Below are 18513 nucleotides of genomic sequence, written 5' to 3'. Positions count from 1 at the left end.
TCAGGGAGTATTGATGCTAACAGAGGAATCTTGGTGTACAAGTCAAAGGAATCCTGGAGGTGGCCAAACGGGTAGATAAGGTGGTGAAGGTGGCAAGTAGATTACTTGCTTTCCATTAACTGGGGTGTAGAATATCAGTGCAGGGAGGGCAAGGTACAACTTTATAAAGCATTGGTTAGGCCACAGCAGGAGTACTGTGTACAGTTCTGGTCGCACTGCCTGAGTGGATGGTGGAGGCAGGTACTCTCACAACATTTAAATATCTGGGTGAGCACTTGAATTGTCAACACATAGAAGGCTATGGACCAAATGCTGGTAAATGGGATTAGTATGGATGGGTACTTGATGGTCAGCATAGACTGGGTGGGCTGAAGAGCCTGTTTCTAAACTGTATGATTCTATTACTCTTAATTATAGTGTACAAAACAGTTTAAGTTGTAATAAAGCTGCAAAGTCAAACAAAATAAAAGCATTCAAATTTACCCAACTTAATGTGTTAATTACAGAATGACTGTGAATAACAGAGCAAGATGCTGTGGTAAAAGATAATGCTGGTATTTGTTTGCAATGCAAACACATCATGTTGTTAACCCTACACCAGCAGTCTGAATACATCATGAGCTAAGAGTTCTTGGTTTTGAGCGGAAATATTTGAGTAATGAAACCTGTCACAACTGTACTGTTCAATAAGATGCTACAGTCTAGAAATTTTATTTCATTTTGATATGTTAACTAGATACAATATTTTGTCTTCAAACCAAAACACACAAAAAAAGGAGAAATTGGGGCATTCTTGCTTAAAGGAATCATTATGGTAACTTCCTCCCTTTAAGAAGGGTTAAATCCCAACCTGCACAATGAAGCAGAAAACTGCTGGGTCATCTGTGCACTGACCATTGAGAAGCAAGTCAGTGGCTGCCATGGAGCTGAGGGACAATGAAGATGGGGAAATTGTGGGAAATGATTGGGTTGGGCTGGGGGTGTTTACATAAAAGTGATAGTTGAAGCAGGTGGATCCTACCCTGTGCTGCATGTGGCCCTATCCATGGCAGCCAGCTGCAGCCCTGGGGCAAAGATGGACTGATCAGTGAACTGAAGATTTCAGTGCATGGATGCTTTGATCCGTGCTCAGGGCTGCTGCTGGTGACATTTTCAATACATTAAACAGAGGGGAAGGATGCATGTCACAGAATCAATGAGATACAGAAACATTACACGATTCACTACTTTCAGTATGATGTACATTTTTAACTTTTCAACGGAATAAGGATGCAATCTGTTGATCCAATGTCAGTCAATAAGTAACTAATTGGATCTCTAGCTATATGTTGATGATGTCATCAGGGCACAATACATAATAGGGGAATGTCACTTTCTTTAGGAGGTACTCTGTTAAATTTCCTTATGGGTGGAACTTTGACAGGAAGCAAATACTTTTTACGTAATTTTTTTTTCCAAATGGGCCAAAAAATCTGATGTTCTTTTTTTTATTATAAAAGACTATTCATTGTTTTGAGTTCCTACAAAAATGTCAGTTGATTTAAGGCACAGTGGAAAATTAATTTACTGAAGTGTCCAGCTTAAGAAAGTAAAAACTATATTCAAAGTGTACACACCATACATGCAGCCTGCACAGCCTCAGAAACATTTCCTGCATTCGGCTCACACCAGAAGACGTGACATTCAAAACGCTGATTTCCTGTGTCCATAATAAAGGCAAAGGTATGGATATCCTTCCCCACTCCTATAAATGACAGGAAACGAACACGGCACTCCAACAAAACCTCATCTTCATCCTGCTCCGGATGTTAGGAATAAAGTTGGTTGTTACAGAAAATGAATCATCTTGAGTTCTTTCCTTTTCTTAAATGGAAACATTTTAGCAACACATTAAGTGAAAATTTGAACAATACCCCTGCAATGCCGCATAACATAATAAAGCACAACAAAGTATTAAACTGATCATTATGAAGATACTCCAGTATCTGGCGCTAGGAGAAGCAACAGCTTACAACATTTCAATAAAATGTTTGATGCAATTTGTCTTAATAGTATATTCCTTTTGTGCTGTTTAACATCATCTTTAATGATAAAAATAAAATAACAAATATTTTAAGGATGTTGTTTGACAGAATTACAGGGATTTGTAGCCATTAACAAAGGTCCCAGTTCTTACCTTTTGCCTTATCACTGTAACAGTGGCATCAGCAACATTCATAATCACAGATATCCAATCTTCCTTGTTAGTTGTGGCCATTAAGCTCTCAATTGCTCCATTCAATATTTCGATTCCTTACCATCACAACAACAAAATGCAAAGTTTATTAGCTTTCATTCTTCCAGCACAATAGGCCTAATATTTAATCAGAGAAAAGGCAAGGGAGTTGGATTTTGGGACAGGAAACCTGGAAATAATCTACAGGTCCCAGCAAATTCAACAGCAGGATATTTTACATTTTTTTCCACTGGTTTCTCACCCAATGAACAGACTTAGTGGCTGTCTGGCTGGAAAGCCAGAGAGTGAGGATGTCAACTAAGTTTATCATTATGAGTGAGAGAGAAGAAAGACTGGAAATTGGATTTATGGAGTGGAGTATCAACATTGTGGGAAATTTTCTCCGAGCATTAAACACTTAAATTAAAATGGGATGCATGAAGCCTCCTTGAAGAAAATTCACAAGATTTGATTGGTCACCCACCCTTGTCTTGCCTCCATCAAAAGTGGAAGTAGGAAGATTGGGGTTGCAATTCCTATAAATATTTTCTTGGATTCTCTGTGCTTAGTCTTATTTTTAAGAACTGTATATTTCATTTGTTTTGTATGTCATACTTAGATAGAAACGCCATGTACAAAAAAAGGATAAAAATTCTTTCTTGCTCTTCAAAATAGTGAATCAAATTACAGCAGATGTAATTAAAAGCAATACCTGAACATAAAACATGGGTCTGATTTTATTCAGAACTAAAACAAGTCATAATTGACCAGTTTTTGCTCAATATTTCTCATGCATTTGCTTCCTGTGTAAAATGCATAGTTGTGATAACTTCCTGTGGGTCTCATGGCTCTAAATGAGTCCTAAGCCTTGCTGCTGCTGCTTTCCAAGTGGAAAAGTCTGCAAGTGATGACTGGGTCTCAGGCCCATCTCTCTAATGGAGTTTTGAAAGTCCATGCAGCCAATAGCTTTTTTCAACTGTTCTAAATGTCACATCAGAAACATCATAACACAGTAGAAATTGACTTAAAGAATTAAACACATCAAAAGTTATCAATTTTTTGGTAAACATTTTAGTGATAAATTAATTAAAACATTAATATTAATTTGTGATTAAAACATTAAAATTAATTCAAGATAAAACCAAAACTTCACACATTTGCCCCATTGAGGTCAGCAAAATTATTCGTTTGAATAGGGGCACTCTACTTATGCCAGTTATAAAGTGGATGTGGCTCCTCTATTCTGCAAAAGAGAGCTCTACCTTATGACTTGCTATGTTGGTGCCTGAATTTAGTGCTGTGTTGAGCAGGCACACAGTTCAGGAACATGCTGACCCTGTGAAGAGGACCTTGATGGTGGTTCTCTTTTGCAAGCAAAAAAGTAAATTTCTTCCGACTATTTTTAATCCATCAAAATTTACCTAATGGTTTGGCCACAGGTAACACTCCAAGATACTGCACGTGAAATTTCTGTACCAGTTCCGTCTTTGGTGTTGGGAAATCTACTACAAAGCATAAACAAATTTAGGCACAGCAAATTACATTTTCTACTGTTAAATTACTTAACAATATCAATTTACAAATACCAAAGGCAGACATGTGCAAGTACGAAACTCATTTGATAAACACATGAAATCATTTTCAAAGTGCAAAACACCATGGATTCACTGTAATCCCAGATTAATTTTACTGATTGGCTTAAAAAATAAAAAATGCAATAAGGCATTAAAAAGCTCATTAATGAAATTCCCTCTACATTAGGGAAGTGAATTAATTTATGTAAATGTTACACTTGCACAACAAACATGATTCAATTCAATTTTTGTTAAAAGAAGATATGGTTACAATGTCAACATATTTTTTTAAAATACGAGTGGTCTGAACCACACTATGTTTTGCACTTTCTTTTATTAAACTCATTTTCAGAGTCAGTGGTAACTTTTGTTTTTGCAATCATTGGAAGTATGGATATACATATATAGAAAGATTCTGAATTTATACAGTGTCTTCCAGGACCTAAGGACATCTTGCAATGGACATTCACACAGTGAAGTATCTTTGATGCATTGTAGGAAATTTTGTGCACAGCAAATTCTGTTAAATTGCAATTTCAAAATAACCAGTTAATCAGATTTTAGTGATGTTGAAGAAAGATAAATATTAGCCGGGACACCCAGAAGAACTCCCTGGTCTAATTCAAGAGTAAGTCTTGTTTACTTCTTTACATTCACCTTAAGTGAAAAGATCAATCCTTTTCAATGGAAAGGTGGCACCTCCTTAAGTGCAGCACTTGCTCAGTACTGCAGTGCAGCAGTGGTTTAGCAAATGTTGCCATCGAGCACATTTGAAGGTGCAGGAGTACATGCTGAGATACGCAGTGAAGCTCAGTGCAGCCAGTGCAAAGTGGTTGTGGGGAGGACCACACTCTAGGGTCCTGCTGCCACTGGACACCGAGTGGCCGGGCCCTGTGTGACAGTCCCTCAAACGCTTCATGGGTGCATTGTTTAAAGAGGAAACATGAGTGGGCTGACGCATTGTAAGAGAACATATTGAACTGATGTCACATTGAATATAGAGAAAGACATGTACTGACTGTGTCTACCGTGTATATTATGAGTAAAGTATGTTTCTGAAATTTAAAAAAGTTCAGATCATATGTTTTACGTTTCTGGAGTGGAACCAGAATCCACAAATGTTTAATTCAAAGGCAAGGTTGCTGTCACTGAGCAATAGCTGGCATCCAATTAAAAAGGTATATATTACCCTGAGATTTGCTTTCTCTGAAAAAATATTACCTTGTAGAGGAACATCGAGGTTCACATTGACTCGTTCCTGAGAGACACTGCAAGCCACAGCTTTGGCATTCCTCCGTTCTGCCATAATCTGCAACATTAAGAATTGTAAAACATAACATAGAACAGTACAGCACAGTACGGGCCCTTCAGCCCATGATGTTGTGCTGAACAATATAAACCTACTCCATGATCAACCTAACCCTTCCCTCCTACACAGCCCATAACCCTCCATTTTTCTTACATCCACGTGCCTAAGAGTCTCTTAAACGTCCCAATTGCATCAGCCTCTACCACCACCCTTGCAGTGCATTCCAGGGACCCACCACTCTCTGTGTAAAAAAACCTACCTCTAACATCTCCCCGAAACATTCTCTGGTATTGGCCATTGCCACCCTGGGGAAAAGGTGCTGGCTGTCCACTCTGTGCATGCCCCTCATAATCTTATACACCTCTATCAAGTCGCCTCTCATTCTGCATCACTCCAAAGAGAAAAGCCCTAGCTTGCTCAACCTTTCCTCATAGGACATGTTCTCTAATCCAGGCAGCATCCTGGTAAATCTCCTCTGCAACCTCTCTAAAGCTTCCACATCCTTCCTATAATGAGGCGACATGAACTGAACACAATACTCCAAGTGTGGTCTAACCAGAGTTTTATAGAGCTGCAACATTACCTCGTGGCTCTTGAACTCAGTCCCCCGACTAATGAAGGCCAGCACACCATACGCCTTCTTAACCACCCTATCAACTTGCGCAGCAACTTTGAGGGATCTATAGACTTACAGGTAAAGAGTTAATACTTAGAACATAGAACAGCACAGCACTGGACAGGCCATTTGGCCCATGATGTGCTGATCATGATGCCGTTTTATACCAAATGTCGTCTTCCTCCTGTGTATCATCCATATCCCTCCATTCCCCTCATATTCATGTGTCTATCTAAAAGCCTCTTAAACTCCACCAAACTGCCTGCTTCCACTAGTACCCCTGCTAACCTATTCCAGGCACCTACCACTCTCTGCATAACAGACTTGTCCCTCACGTCACCTTTAAACTTCTGCCCTCTAACCTTAGAGGCATGTCCTCTGGTGTTTGACATTTCTACCTTGGGGAAAAGATTCTGACCGTCTACCCTATCTACGCCTCTCATAATTTCATCCATGTGCCTACCTAAGAGTCTCTTAAGTGTCCCAATTGTGTCAGCCTCTACCACCACCCTTGCAGAGGGCTGACGTATCCCCTTAGCCTCTGACACACTAGGGAGAACAACCCAAGTTTGTCAACCTTATAGCTCATATTGTCTAATCCGGGCAGCATCCTAGTAAACCTCTTCTGCAGCCTCTCCACAGTCTCAATATCCTTCCTAATAATGGGGTGACCAGAACTGCACACAATATCCAAGTGTGGTCTGACTAAAGTTTCATATAGCTGCAGCATGACTTCTTTACTCTTGTACTCAACACCCCTACCAATGAAGGCAAGCATTCCGTACACCTTCTTTACCACCTCATCCACTTGCACAGCCACTTTCAGTGAACTATAGACCTGGACCCCAAGTTCCCTCTGTACCTCAATGCTATTAAGGGTCTACCATTAACCGTATACTTTCCCCTTTCATTTGACCTTCCAAAGTGCAACACCTCACACTTGCCCAGATCAAACTCCATCTGCCACCTCTCTGCATATATTTGTAACTGATCTATATCCCAGTGTATTCTTTGATGGTCCTATACACTGTTCATAACTCCACCAACCTTGGTGTCATCCGCAAAGTTGCTAATCCACCCATCTACATTTTCATTCAAATCATTGATATAGATCACAAACAACAGAGGTTCCAGCACTGATCCTTGTGGAACACCACTAGTCACGACCTCCAGCCGGAATAACAGCCTTCCACCCTTACTCTCCGTCTTCTATGGGCAAGCCTGTTCTGAATCCACAGTTGCAAATCACCCCAGATCCCATGCATCTTTATCTTCTGAATCAACCTCCCATGAGGGACCTTATCAAATGCCTTACTAAGGTCCATGTAGATAACATCCACTGCCTTACCCTCATCAAGCACTTTTGTCACTTCCTCAAAAAACTTGATTAAGTTTGTAATGCATGACCTGCCCACATAAAGCCATGTTGACTGTCCCTAAGCAGGCCATGCCTTTCCAGATGTGCATAAATCCTATCCCTCAGTATCCTCTCCAAATGCTTCCCTACCACTGACGCGAGGCTCACTGGCCTATAATTACCTGGCTTATCCCTATTTCCCTTCTTGAACAAAGGCACAACATTTGCTACTCTCCAGTCCTCAGGGACCTTGCCTGTTGCTAGTGATGACACAAAGATCTAAGATCTTTGTCAAAGCCCCAGCAATCTCCTCACTTGCTTCTTTCAATATTCTGGTATATATGCCATCAGGCTCTGGGGACTTATTCACCTTAATGCTTTTCAGAAGACCCAGCACTATCTCCTCCTTAATCTGGAATCTTGGGGTCCAGGTCCATAGTTCACTGAAAGTAGCTGCACAAGTGGATAAGGTCGTAAAGAAGGCATACGAGATGCTTGCCTTCATTGGTAGGAGTGTTGAGTAAAGAAGTTATGCTGCAGCTAAAAAAAAACTTTAGTCAGCATATTAGCATGCCCCACTCTGTTTTCACTATCCTCCAATTCCTTCTCCTCGGTAAATACCGACACAAAATACTCAGTTCGTACCACAGCCACTTGCTCTGACTCCAAGCACAAATTCCCTCCTTTATCCTTGAGAGGACCTACCCTCTCCTTAGTTATCCTCTTTTTCATAATATAACTATAAAATTCCTTGGAATTCTCGTTGACCCTGCTCGCTAAGTACATTTCATGGCCCCTTTTGGCTTTTCTAATCACCTGCTTGAGCACTTTCCTGCTATCTTTATCTTCTACAAGGGCCCAGTTTGATTTTAGCTTCCTAAACCTTTATGTATGCTTCCTTTTTCTTCCTGACTAAATTAAGGACCTCTCGGGTTATCCAAGGTTTTGTTACCTTATCATCCTTGTCCTTACTCCTTACCGGAACATGCTGATCCTGAACTCTGATCAGCTGGTCTTTAAACAACTCCCACATGTCAGACATGGACTTGTCTGACAGCAGCTGCTGCCAATCAATGCCCCTTAGCTCCCAACTTATCCTGTCGTAATTTGCCCTCCCCTGGGGGTTTAGTACCTTCCTACGATTTTATCCTTACTCATAACTAATTTAAAATATTGTTAGGGATTATTCTGGAATTATGAATAGTAGATATGAATTAAAATGAGGATCTGAGAGATTGCAGAACCAGCCTTTAGGAAATAAAACCCGTTCACAATTTAACTTTAACTGACACTTTGGGTCATTGAAACCCATCACTGGGTGTGGAACACTCTGAATTTGTACATTGAAACTATGCAGGGGAAGACAATTGACGAATATTCATGTTAACTGGAGCTCATTGAAAACTTCAGGATGAGATGAAGAAGGCATTAAGTGGCCATCGCATTGTTAAGGGCATATCCTTGCCACTTAATGCATACTTCAGGACAGGTCTGTTTTGTCACTTAATATTCTGGCTAGTTGTTAATTCATGGAGTCATCCCTCAACACTGTAACAAATTAGGTATATTTTGGGTGTCTGGATCAGCTACTAATATTTGAATATTCAAAGGGGTTCTGCTAGTTGGGATGTTCTCCCATTGTAAATATGTCATTCTGCAAAGTTACCTATCTACATTCAAAAATGTTAGTTAAGTAGGTGATTACAGCCATTGAAAATGTAGTTAATCACTTATTGTTATCTTTGTGTTCATAAAGTATGAAACATTGCGTGAGAAGAGTTAGATTCTCTCTCCAGTAAATCTGCTGTATGAATAAAGACTTGTATTTCCCAGTTATAACTTCCATAATGTGTTGCGGTCATTATTCCCAAAATGTTCACCGACTACTTGGCCTGGCTCGTTTCCGAAAACCAGGTCCAGTATGTTTTCTTCTCTAGTTGGACTCTCCGCATGTTGTTTCAAGAACCCCTCTTGGATGCACCAAAGAAATCTTGCCCCATCCAAGCCTCTTGCATTAAGGAAGTTCCAATAACCACTAATGACAACCCTGTTGTTTCTGCATCTTTCCATAATCTGTCTATATATCTGTTCCTCCACCTCTCAGTATTTATTTCAATTCTTTCCATTTTTCACCAGTCAAAGATTGCTCTGTTCACATTTGTAAATATAGGGAAAATAAGTAGACTTAAAGTAATCCTAATGACATGTGGTGCTTTCATCAACCTTTGGTATATCAATCGACTCTTCCAGTATAGTTGCAGCCTACACCTGTATGTTATTTGTATAAAATTGCAAACCTAATGTTTAACCTCAACTCTCACTCTTTACCTCAATTTAATTTAGTGGTTCAGGTGATTAACACAAAGTTGCTAACTTTCCCTTCTACAGATGAGACTATAAAAGATTAGCACCTATAGCCCACTTTCAGCAAAAACAATTTACTTTTATCCTTATGGCCACTTTACTAAATCATGAAAACTCAGTAATCTTAATGATGCAAACAACTTTCAAGGCAAGGGATCAATGTATTTGTCATTCCCTTAGAGAATTTTGAGCGAATCAGATTTCTCTCACCTTTGAACAGATTTCGTGAAGACTGGTTGCAATGGCTTTTGCTGGCGTATCACATCGGAACACATGACATTTTAGAATTCGTGTATCTTTATCTCTTGCTACATAAGCAAAATCCCTGCACAGAGAAAAGTATGAATCATTAGCTACAATATTTCACGTAAATATTTGAAATCATTAAAAGATAAGGGTTGCCCAAACCTTGAGTGTCACATTCAGGTCAAACCATTTTGTTATCTTTCCCAGATAGATGTCTTTAGTTTTCTGTCATTGCTGATTACACTCCATCTTCCCTGCAATAACTATGTTCTCAGCTTCCCCCATCCCTCATCATCTGCTGGACCAACTCTCCAATTACTGGACTAACTCGCCAATTATATACCTGTCTCCACCCTACAGTTCTGGTCATCACACTACAGGAAGGATGTGGTAGTAAAAGGGAGAGTACAGAAGTGATTCAACAGGATGTTGCCTGGGATGGAGGGCTGTAGTTACATGGAGAGATCGGATAGCCTGGGATTATTCTCACTGGAATGAAGGAGGCTGAGGAGTGACTTTAGAGAGGTTTATAAAATTATGAGGGGCATAGATAGGATAGATAGCCAGAATTTTTTTCCCCCCAGGGCAGGGAAGTCCATATCTGGCAGAGGTTTAAGATGTTAAGGGGAGAAATTTAAAGGAGATCCGAGGGGCAAGTTTTTCCCATACAGAAGGAGGTGAATATCTAGAATGAGCTGCCAGAGGAGGTAGTGAAAGCAGATACAATTACAACATTTAAAATGTGTTTGAACAGGTATTTGAATAGCAAAGGAGTGGAGGGATATGGGCCTAACGCAGACAAACGGGATTAGCAAAAACAGTCATGATGTTTGGCATGGATGAGGTGGGCTGACAGGGCCCACTTTTGTGCTGTACATTTCTGATTCTACACAATTAGCAGAAAGCCCCACTCTCCCAACCTGTAGAACCTGCCCTCCTATCACCCTCCCTCCATCCCACCTCATTATCTGCCTCATTGCCCTTTCCCAGTCATCATGTGCCCAACCCACCAGGTAATCCTTTCTACAACAGGTCCCCTGCCATCCTCTTAATTAGTTAATCTAAGATTTGCTGATGGTGAAACTAGATTCATTGTCCAAAGTATGAACATCCTTGGTCCAGATAGTGAAAGAAACTATATCCATTGGCAGAACCAGAAGTCAGATTAACATAAAAGCCAATGAGGTATGCAGAGAAAGTTTCTAACATGGTTTTGATCTGGAGGGCACTGTTTTGAAGGGCCACGGGTGTGATTCCATCATCTTCAGAAAGAAACTGGATGGGTGTTTGGCAAATAGAAATACAGGGCAATGGGATGAGAGCTAGGGAATAGGGCCATTTGGATTGCTCTTACAAAGTGGTGACATGGACTTGATGGGCCAAATGGTCTCCTACACTGCTGCAATAATACTATGATTTAAACTGCCTCTTGTACTACTAAGCATGAGTTAAATTTTACATGCATCTCTTGATTTAGGGAGAAGATGCATGTACTATTTTCAATGCTAGGACATAGTCACCATTGCATAACTGAAAATAATAGTTGTTAACGATCTTTTGTTGACATACACATATATAAATAGCTTTCAGGTAAATTATAAGCCTGGAAACGCATAGTGACAATATGGGTGGCTAATGCTTAACGTGTTTATACAACATCCCTCTACTATTTTGGCACAGGCATCAAACTGCCAAAGCAGCAGACAGAGAACCATTATCAGAATACATTTAGTATTCCTGTACTGACATCACCAATGGTAAATTACCACCCACAGGAAACAAACTATAAACCAGATGGACTATGTAGCTTAAAGGCTAATTTATTTAATTATTTCATGTGAACAGGTTTGGTTTTTTTAAACTTTTGCTAAACTGTAATTCTATAACAAATGGCTTCTTAAAATGGCAAAAGGAAGATGGCACAATGGTAAAAGTGGTCATGTTTAAAGAGAACTATTTTCCCATCCCAAACTAACATGCAACAGGACGAGCATAACAATCTGCAGCTTGCTTTCTCTGAACCCTTGTCCTGAAGCACTGCCCTATCATGTGATTTATTACTGCAAGCCATTTAAATCTGTGCTAACAGCTGTTTATAAGTAAAACTGGGGATTGCAGCAGATTGTTCTGTATTCACAGAGTTTATCACAGTACATATATGCTGTACAGTAAATTTTACTGGGGACTTTACAATCCTCTATACTACATTATACAGAAAAAACGTGATTCCTAAGGAACAGCGGGTCTTTGAATCTACCTCCCCAATCCTCCCAGGTAACGTTAAAGCAAACACTGTGAAGAACATCATAACGACCATAAGAGGCTACTTGTCAGAAGGCACTAGGTGAAGCTTCATTTAGCCTCTTCATCCCTTAACTGAATAACGGTGGAAATACCCATAGGCTACCTCTGTGGCAAAACAGGGTCTGTACAGTTTTAATGGAAAAAAGAAAGTGAGATTCACATCCAAACTCTTTGCACGTTCCTGATATTGAAAACCCTGGATTAAAAGGCATACATTTTAAAATAGGTCAACATTTGGCTTGATGTTGAGGATTAATTTGATATACAAAATCAATTCAGAAAATTAGGTAACTGACTCATAAAAAAAATCCATCAACCTCAGGGCAGAAGGAAACCAATTTGTAGCAATGTTCAGATAATAAAGAAAACAAACATTATCATAAAATTGGACCAATGGCCCATCCTTCCTACAACCTACTAATGTAATTGAACAAGAGAACCTCTCTGAGGCTATTTATTGAATGCCTTCTGAAACATTAAACTGCTTAGCTAATATCAGGAGGCAGTAACAAGAGATTAGGCTAATGTGGAACATCCCATAAGTGATCAAGTTCATGTACCTAATAAACATTTAGAGCAAACTATAAATCCCTTTTTTGTGTATGGAATCAAAAATAGAACTCTGATTATTTAAGCATTCTGTTAAACCCTAGTTTTATTGTTAAATATTCTGATTACCCAAACTACACGATACTCTTACCATAAGTAATACTATCTCAACTGTTTTGCTAGCACATTGTAAGTTTGTTCAGATAGTGCTGATGTTCAAAAGTCAAAAGGAGCGTCCCTCACAGAGCTTGATAAAAATGGCTCAGGCCCCTAATTCCATTTGCATTTTGTTTTACTTAATTTCCAGTTTGGATTTCAAACAGATTTTTTACAGCCAAATGGGGCTGTTGTAAAGATGTGCATGAATATTCAAGTTCTAACTAGACCAGATTTTCAACTTTGGCATTCGCAGCATTCATAGTAAAACATGAAATGCATTTTCAAAGAAAAGAAACAATTATTGAGTTAGAGCTGAAGGTTTTCTCAAATGGAAGTCAGCAAAACTTTAATATCCCTGTTAGTTAAATCACCGAGGTAGTGGGTTAAAGAACCAGATCCACACATTTTGGCTGCTGCTGTGCAGAAGCAGAAAGCAAAATCAAAAGCTCAGCTTCTTGAAGGAGTTGTCACATCACTAGGCTGTTTCTGCACATTTGCAAAGGCAAGACAAAGGGAATAAGACAAGAGTGGCAAAAGTAATGATCATAATGTAATACATTTTAAATGATGAATCATATATAAAGATTGAACCCTGTTTATAATAGCTTCAGAGTTTTATTTTATGCAGCTTCCTGCAGTTTAAGAAAGTGTGTAATAATGAGCTTCATCTGGAATTTCAAGCATAATCTTGGGCGGAATGAGGATACTATTATATAAACTTCTAATTCAAACATTTGACCCCTCATAACTTGTAAAAAGACTAATTTTCAAATATTTCTGTACTTTAAATGAAATTAATTATAGATCAAGATTATCAATGTATGACAGGACAGAAAATGAACATGTCACATGAAGAAAACTAAAATGGACAAGCCTATTTCGGATTTTTCCACCAGAATTGTTGTTGCTAAATTAAAATGGCTCTTGGCACTGTCATGTGATGCAGTCAAGATGCAACAATACTTTAAGTGCTGCTTCTAAATCAGTCCCACTTTAACATCCATGGTAAAAAAAAGTACAGCTAATAATTTAGTTTCTCTGAAACCCTTGCTGATATATAAAAAAGATTTGATTGTAGAATGAAAAAACAACAAAATGCTGGAGGAATTCAGCAGGTCAGGCAGCATTCATGGAGTGCCATGGATGCTGCCTGACCTGCTGAGTTCCTCCAACATCTTGTTGTTTTTTCATCTAGATTCCAGAATCTACAGTCCTTTCTTTCTCTTTGATTGTAGAATCTTTGATTCGGCAAAAACTGTAAATATATGAACACTAACAAAATATACAAGAGACAGTATATGCAGTTATCCAGTGTTCACAATACTTAATCATCTCAGTTTTCAGATTATTCTATCCCTCTTGACACTGTTCTTTTGTCACGCTCAGGCTTTGCAGGTTATTTTTTTCCCCAGACAATTGACCATATTCCCTTCAGCCTGTTCTTAGAAAGTCTGGGATAAATGCAGATAAGTTTTTGCATGCAAGTAAAACAAGGATTTGGATTCAGTCACGGACATCCATCATGTTCATATTGAACAAAAAGCACTTGGAATTCAGTCTATACACACTAATTACCCAAATGTATCCTCTTATTTTACATTTATGTCCTACAATAACTTTCTGACTGTCTTTATCACGATTAATACAACATCACCTGCTGTACTAACTGCAGTTAAAACCATTGTTACTAATCAATGCTACCTGTTCCTGTTACTTGAATAAATGACTCATATCAAAGACAAGAAACATGCAGTACAAAAAAGGAATTTGTATATAATGGTGTCGACTTATTGGTAATTGCCTGGTATTCCTGAAAATAGCTATTTGGTCTCAAGTATAATTAAAAATATGGAAACACCTGCTCTCTTTTAAGCTTCAAATTCATTCTGCTTGAATCTTTTGCAAGTATTACACACCATAACATTGATGCCTTTATTACTATAGCAAATAGAGCGGCTTAAAATCATTTTTCACTTAAGCAGCCAACTTCAATGACACCATTGTTACTTGAACCACTCTACAGCTAACATTATATCTGAGTATCCTGGAATATTTCCCTGATCCAAATGATAATATTACATATGGTATTTGTAGGTCAAGTTCCAAGTGTGATCAGCACTGTCTATTTGTGAAGTACCTTGGAATCTCTTTAAATAGTACAGGTGCCATACAAATGCAAGTTGATGTTTCTGGAATGCAGCAACAACTAGTATTCTACTTGTGACACACCTCTTTAAATTTTTATCCTTTCTTTGGCTTGCTATACTCTCTTGAAGATCAGCATGATCACACCATCTTTGTTCCACTGACTGGGTCAGTGGTCGATGACCTGAGGGAAGAGTTACTGAATGACACCTTTTCACTTACGAGTATGTGCAATGTCTGCCCAAGGCCTCAGGCACAATGGAAGCTTCATACAGTAGCACTACAACCAAAAGCATTCATTGGCCCATCACATCAGTGCCACTGTAGCTCAACCAGATGGGTGTACTAAGATTTCTAAGCAACCATGTCTTAACAGGAGTGCACTGATTTCTGTTATGAAGGGCTTTATCATATAGGAAGAGATTCAGTGGTAATTTTGTATCTTCTCCTGTAGCTTAGAAGGATAAAACGTGACCCTTAAGTGGTTGACAGGATAAATACCATGAAGATGTTTTCCCTGGCAGGGGAGAACTGATGGTGGGAGGTTTTTTTTGGGGGAGGGGAGAGGTGGGGTGATGTTGCAGGAAAAGATTGGTGGGAGTGGCATTTGTCATAGTCCCAGAATAAGTGTTTCCCAATCGAGAGTGAATTTCTCCACTTTAAGGTTGTGAATATTTCGCATTCGCTATCCCAGAGGGCGTGGATGAACAACAGATTTTTGCACATTAATGGTATCAAGGGATATTGGAATGGTGAGCGAAGGTGAAGTCAAGGTAGAAAGCCAGCCACAATCTCACTAAGCAACGAAGCAGACTCTAGGGGTTGAAGAGTCAACACATAGTACTTAGGTTCTTAAGTGACACAACTGATGAGCTGAAAATTTCAGGACTAAATTTGAGAGCAACTGCCATGAGAGTGAAGAAAGATAGTCAAGTGCTGTTCCAATAGACAAATTCATCTGTTCACCTACCCTGGCCCCTACAGGAATTTAGAAAGCTTAATGTTTCTAATTCTACCTCAAATAAAAGATCTTCCTGATTTATTTTAGGATTTTCTCTCAAATTCTATGGCAGCAATCTCAAAACACATCTTTTGATTGACTAGCAAATGATGTGGGGGAGGAAATCTTTTTTTTAATCATGCTGTGATTTGCAAACACAGAATTAGAGATGAATTTCATGCAGCACGTAATTAAACCAGAAAACTGTAAATTTAAACACCCAGGACTATATACATGCCTATGGACATAATTTACTATATCATTGCTAAGAAAAAGCACTGAATCTTTATAACAACATTCTAAATAATTAGAGAATTCTTAAGGCAATTGTTAAGATAATTCACAATTCTTAAATTAATTCACTGTCAATTTCTAGCTTTCAGTCATTAGGACAATTCATTAGGACGAATCCTTTCCCCCAAACTTTTACCTCATACATAATTAGATTGAATTTGTAATTATTACTCTTTGAATATTATTTTGCACATTAATATAATAAAGTCTAAGATAAAATGAGCACAGGAGCATTGCTTTAAAACCAACTCAAGTCAATTGTAAGTAGCATTAAGGCAAGCAAAAATAAAGTAGTTGTGTGTTCCAAAGCAAGCCATTATTCAGTGATCAATGCTGAAAAGTGTGGATACAAGCAAAGACATCAGCTGTTGCTTATCAGAGGACAACACATCTTGGAGTCATGTCCCAGGATGAAATCAATGACTTCAGGAATGTGGGAAGGAAATGCAAATAAAATGTTCAACATTTTATGTTCGGAAGAATTATATTAAATAGCTTCTTAAGGTCAATTAACTGGCTTTATTCGCTAATGACAGCATCGCCCTGACCAAACATATGTTTATTCATTTCAAAATTAGGTGTTTTCCGAATAAGTTATTTAATGGTATTCCTTGCTCCTGGTAAAGATGTATTGTGAAGTGAAAGAACTTTAAAACACAACTGGTTCTATAATGACGCTTGGATCGACTCTGTAACGATCAGCAAGTCTGATAACTCTTCCATACCATGAAGTTTCCTATTGTCATAATGAAGGAAAAAGTCCTGAAGCCGGAACAAAATACTGAATTAAGACAGGCTGAATGGCATTTTCTCACTCAAGTACAGATTTAAAAACTCATCTATTCACACTTGCAGAACTAAGTGTAGCACAATCTCTCCCCTTGAAGTATGAATTATTTCAAAAAAATAGGAAAAATTACCTCTCTCTGAGTCCAGGAAAGCAGAGGAAAGAAATCAGAAAGAATGCAATGAACAACTGGAGAATTTATAAACCTAGATGATGACAGTAAATCACAATCAAATCATTCAATGATTTCCCACAATTAAGTTCCCATATTTGGTTGCTAAAACATTACCAATACACCAATACAAACTAGTGAATAAAGCCAGCTCTATTTTTCAAACAGAATAATAATTTAGGAAAATCTGAGCAGAATGTGACAATGAATCTTGCATAAAATTTGGTGTTTACATTTTTATCTGTTTCATACATGGAATGCACATGAGAATGCCCAGCAAATTTCACTTGTAAACAATCCTAAATCCACCTCCTTACTTCATCATTTGTAGGCTGCGTAATCTTCTTGCCTGGAGTTTCCACTACATTGGGATGTTCTGTCAACACAATTTGCCCTGAATGCATGGTTATGCATCCAGCAAGAATCAAATTCAGATGATCTTTCGTACAAGTTGGATAAACAAAATTGTGCCAATTACTGGCCCTGCCAACAAAATGGCTTACCCAAGACTGAATTAATTTCAAGTTAAAAGTCTCCACCTACTCAAATTGTTTGTGAGTTTTCAAAGCAACTTTTAAAATGACATGCACATTTGTTTCTATTTTAAGTTTCCATATTTATTTTGACTGGTAGGATATCAAAATGTGTTTTTAAAACATTTGAAAATATATTTTAGTTTTTCAGGAAACTGTAATTAGTAAATACTTATATGTGTTTTTTTTGTTTTCAGTTATTTAAAATTGAACTATCTGCAGGCGATGAATTAGATATTTGATTAAATATGGCAATTTGTGATAAACTGCCATTCAGCTCCCTTAATAAAACTACAACTACCTGGCACCCTTAAACATATCACGGAACACGTTTTAAAACAAACAATGTTTAAAAACACCATGTGATTCTGCTGGTTAATGGCAGATGATAAGTTCAGCCAGTGCAAATGAGTTAGAGTGGAAATGAGAGGAAAAAAATGTGAAAACTAGCAAAATTTCAGCTGCTTTGATATTTATTAAATTTTTTGGAAATGTAAACATTGGTGGCATGGTCAAGATTTATTGCACTTCAGATGGTGGTGGCAAGCCACCTTGAATTGCTGCAGCCATTCAGACCCAGTAATGATGAAGGAACAGTGATATATTTCCAAATCGGGATGGTATGCAATTTGCAGGGAAACCTTCAGTTGGTAGTGTTCCCATGCACCTACTGCCCTTGTCATTCTTGGGTCTGATAGAGATTACTGGATTGGGATGCGCTGTTGGAGTAACCTAGAAGAACAACTGATGTGCATCGTGTAGATGATACAAACTATGCCACTAGTGGAGAGTATGAATTATCAGCCGAGTAGGCTGCTTTATCCTAGGTACGCCTGGATTGGCCATGTGCCTGAAATGAAAACTCTACCACTTATAAAATACAAGTTAA

General features: G+C 38.4%; 1 protein-coding gene across 1 annotated transcript in view; it reads right to left on the bottom strand.

The window, feature by feature from the left end:
• The window catches only part of LOC127581007 (amyloid beta precursor protein binding family B member 2-like), a 217935-nt gene that overhangs the window by 5331 nt on the left and 194091 nt on the right, over positions 1–18513 (bottom strand). Inside the window, 5 exon segments of the mRNA XM_052035069.1 lie at positions 1617–1796; positions 2177–2292; positions 3637–3720; positions 5011–5098; positions 9646–9760. Coding sequence (XP_051891029.1) covers positions 1617–1796; positions 2177–2292; positions 3637–3720; positions 5011–5098; positions 9646–9760 — 583 coding nt within the window.

The sequence above is a fragment of the Pristis pectinata genome, chromosome 2 (genome assembly GCF_009764475.1).
Source record: "Pristis pectinata isolate sPriPec2 chromosome 2, sPriPec2.1.pri, whole genome shotgun sequence".
In the NCBI taxonomy this organism is placed as follows: domain Eukaryota; kingdom Metazoa; phylum Chordata; class Chondrichthyes; order Rhinopristiformes; family Pristidae; genus Pristis; species Pristis pectinata.
Note: the sequence above shows the minus strand (reverse complement) of the source record. Positions and strands in the feature narration are given on the sequence as shown.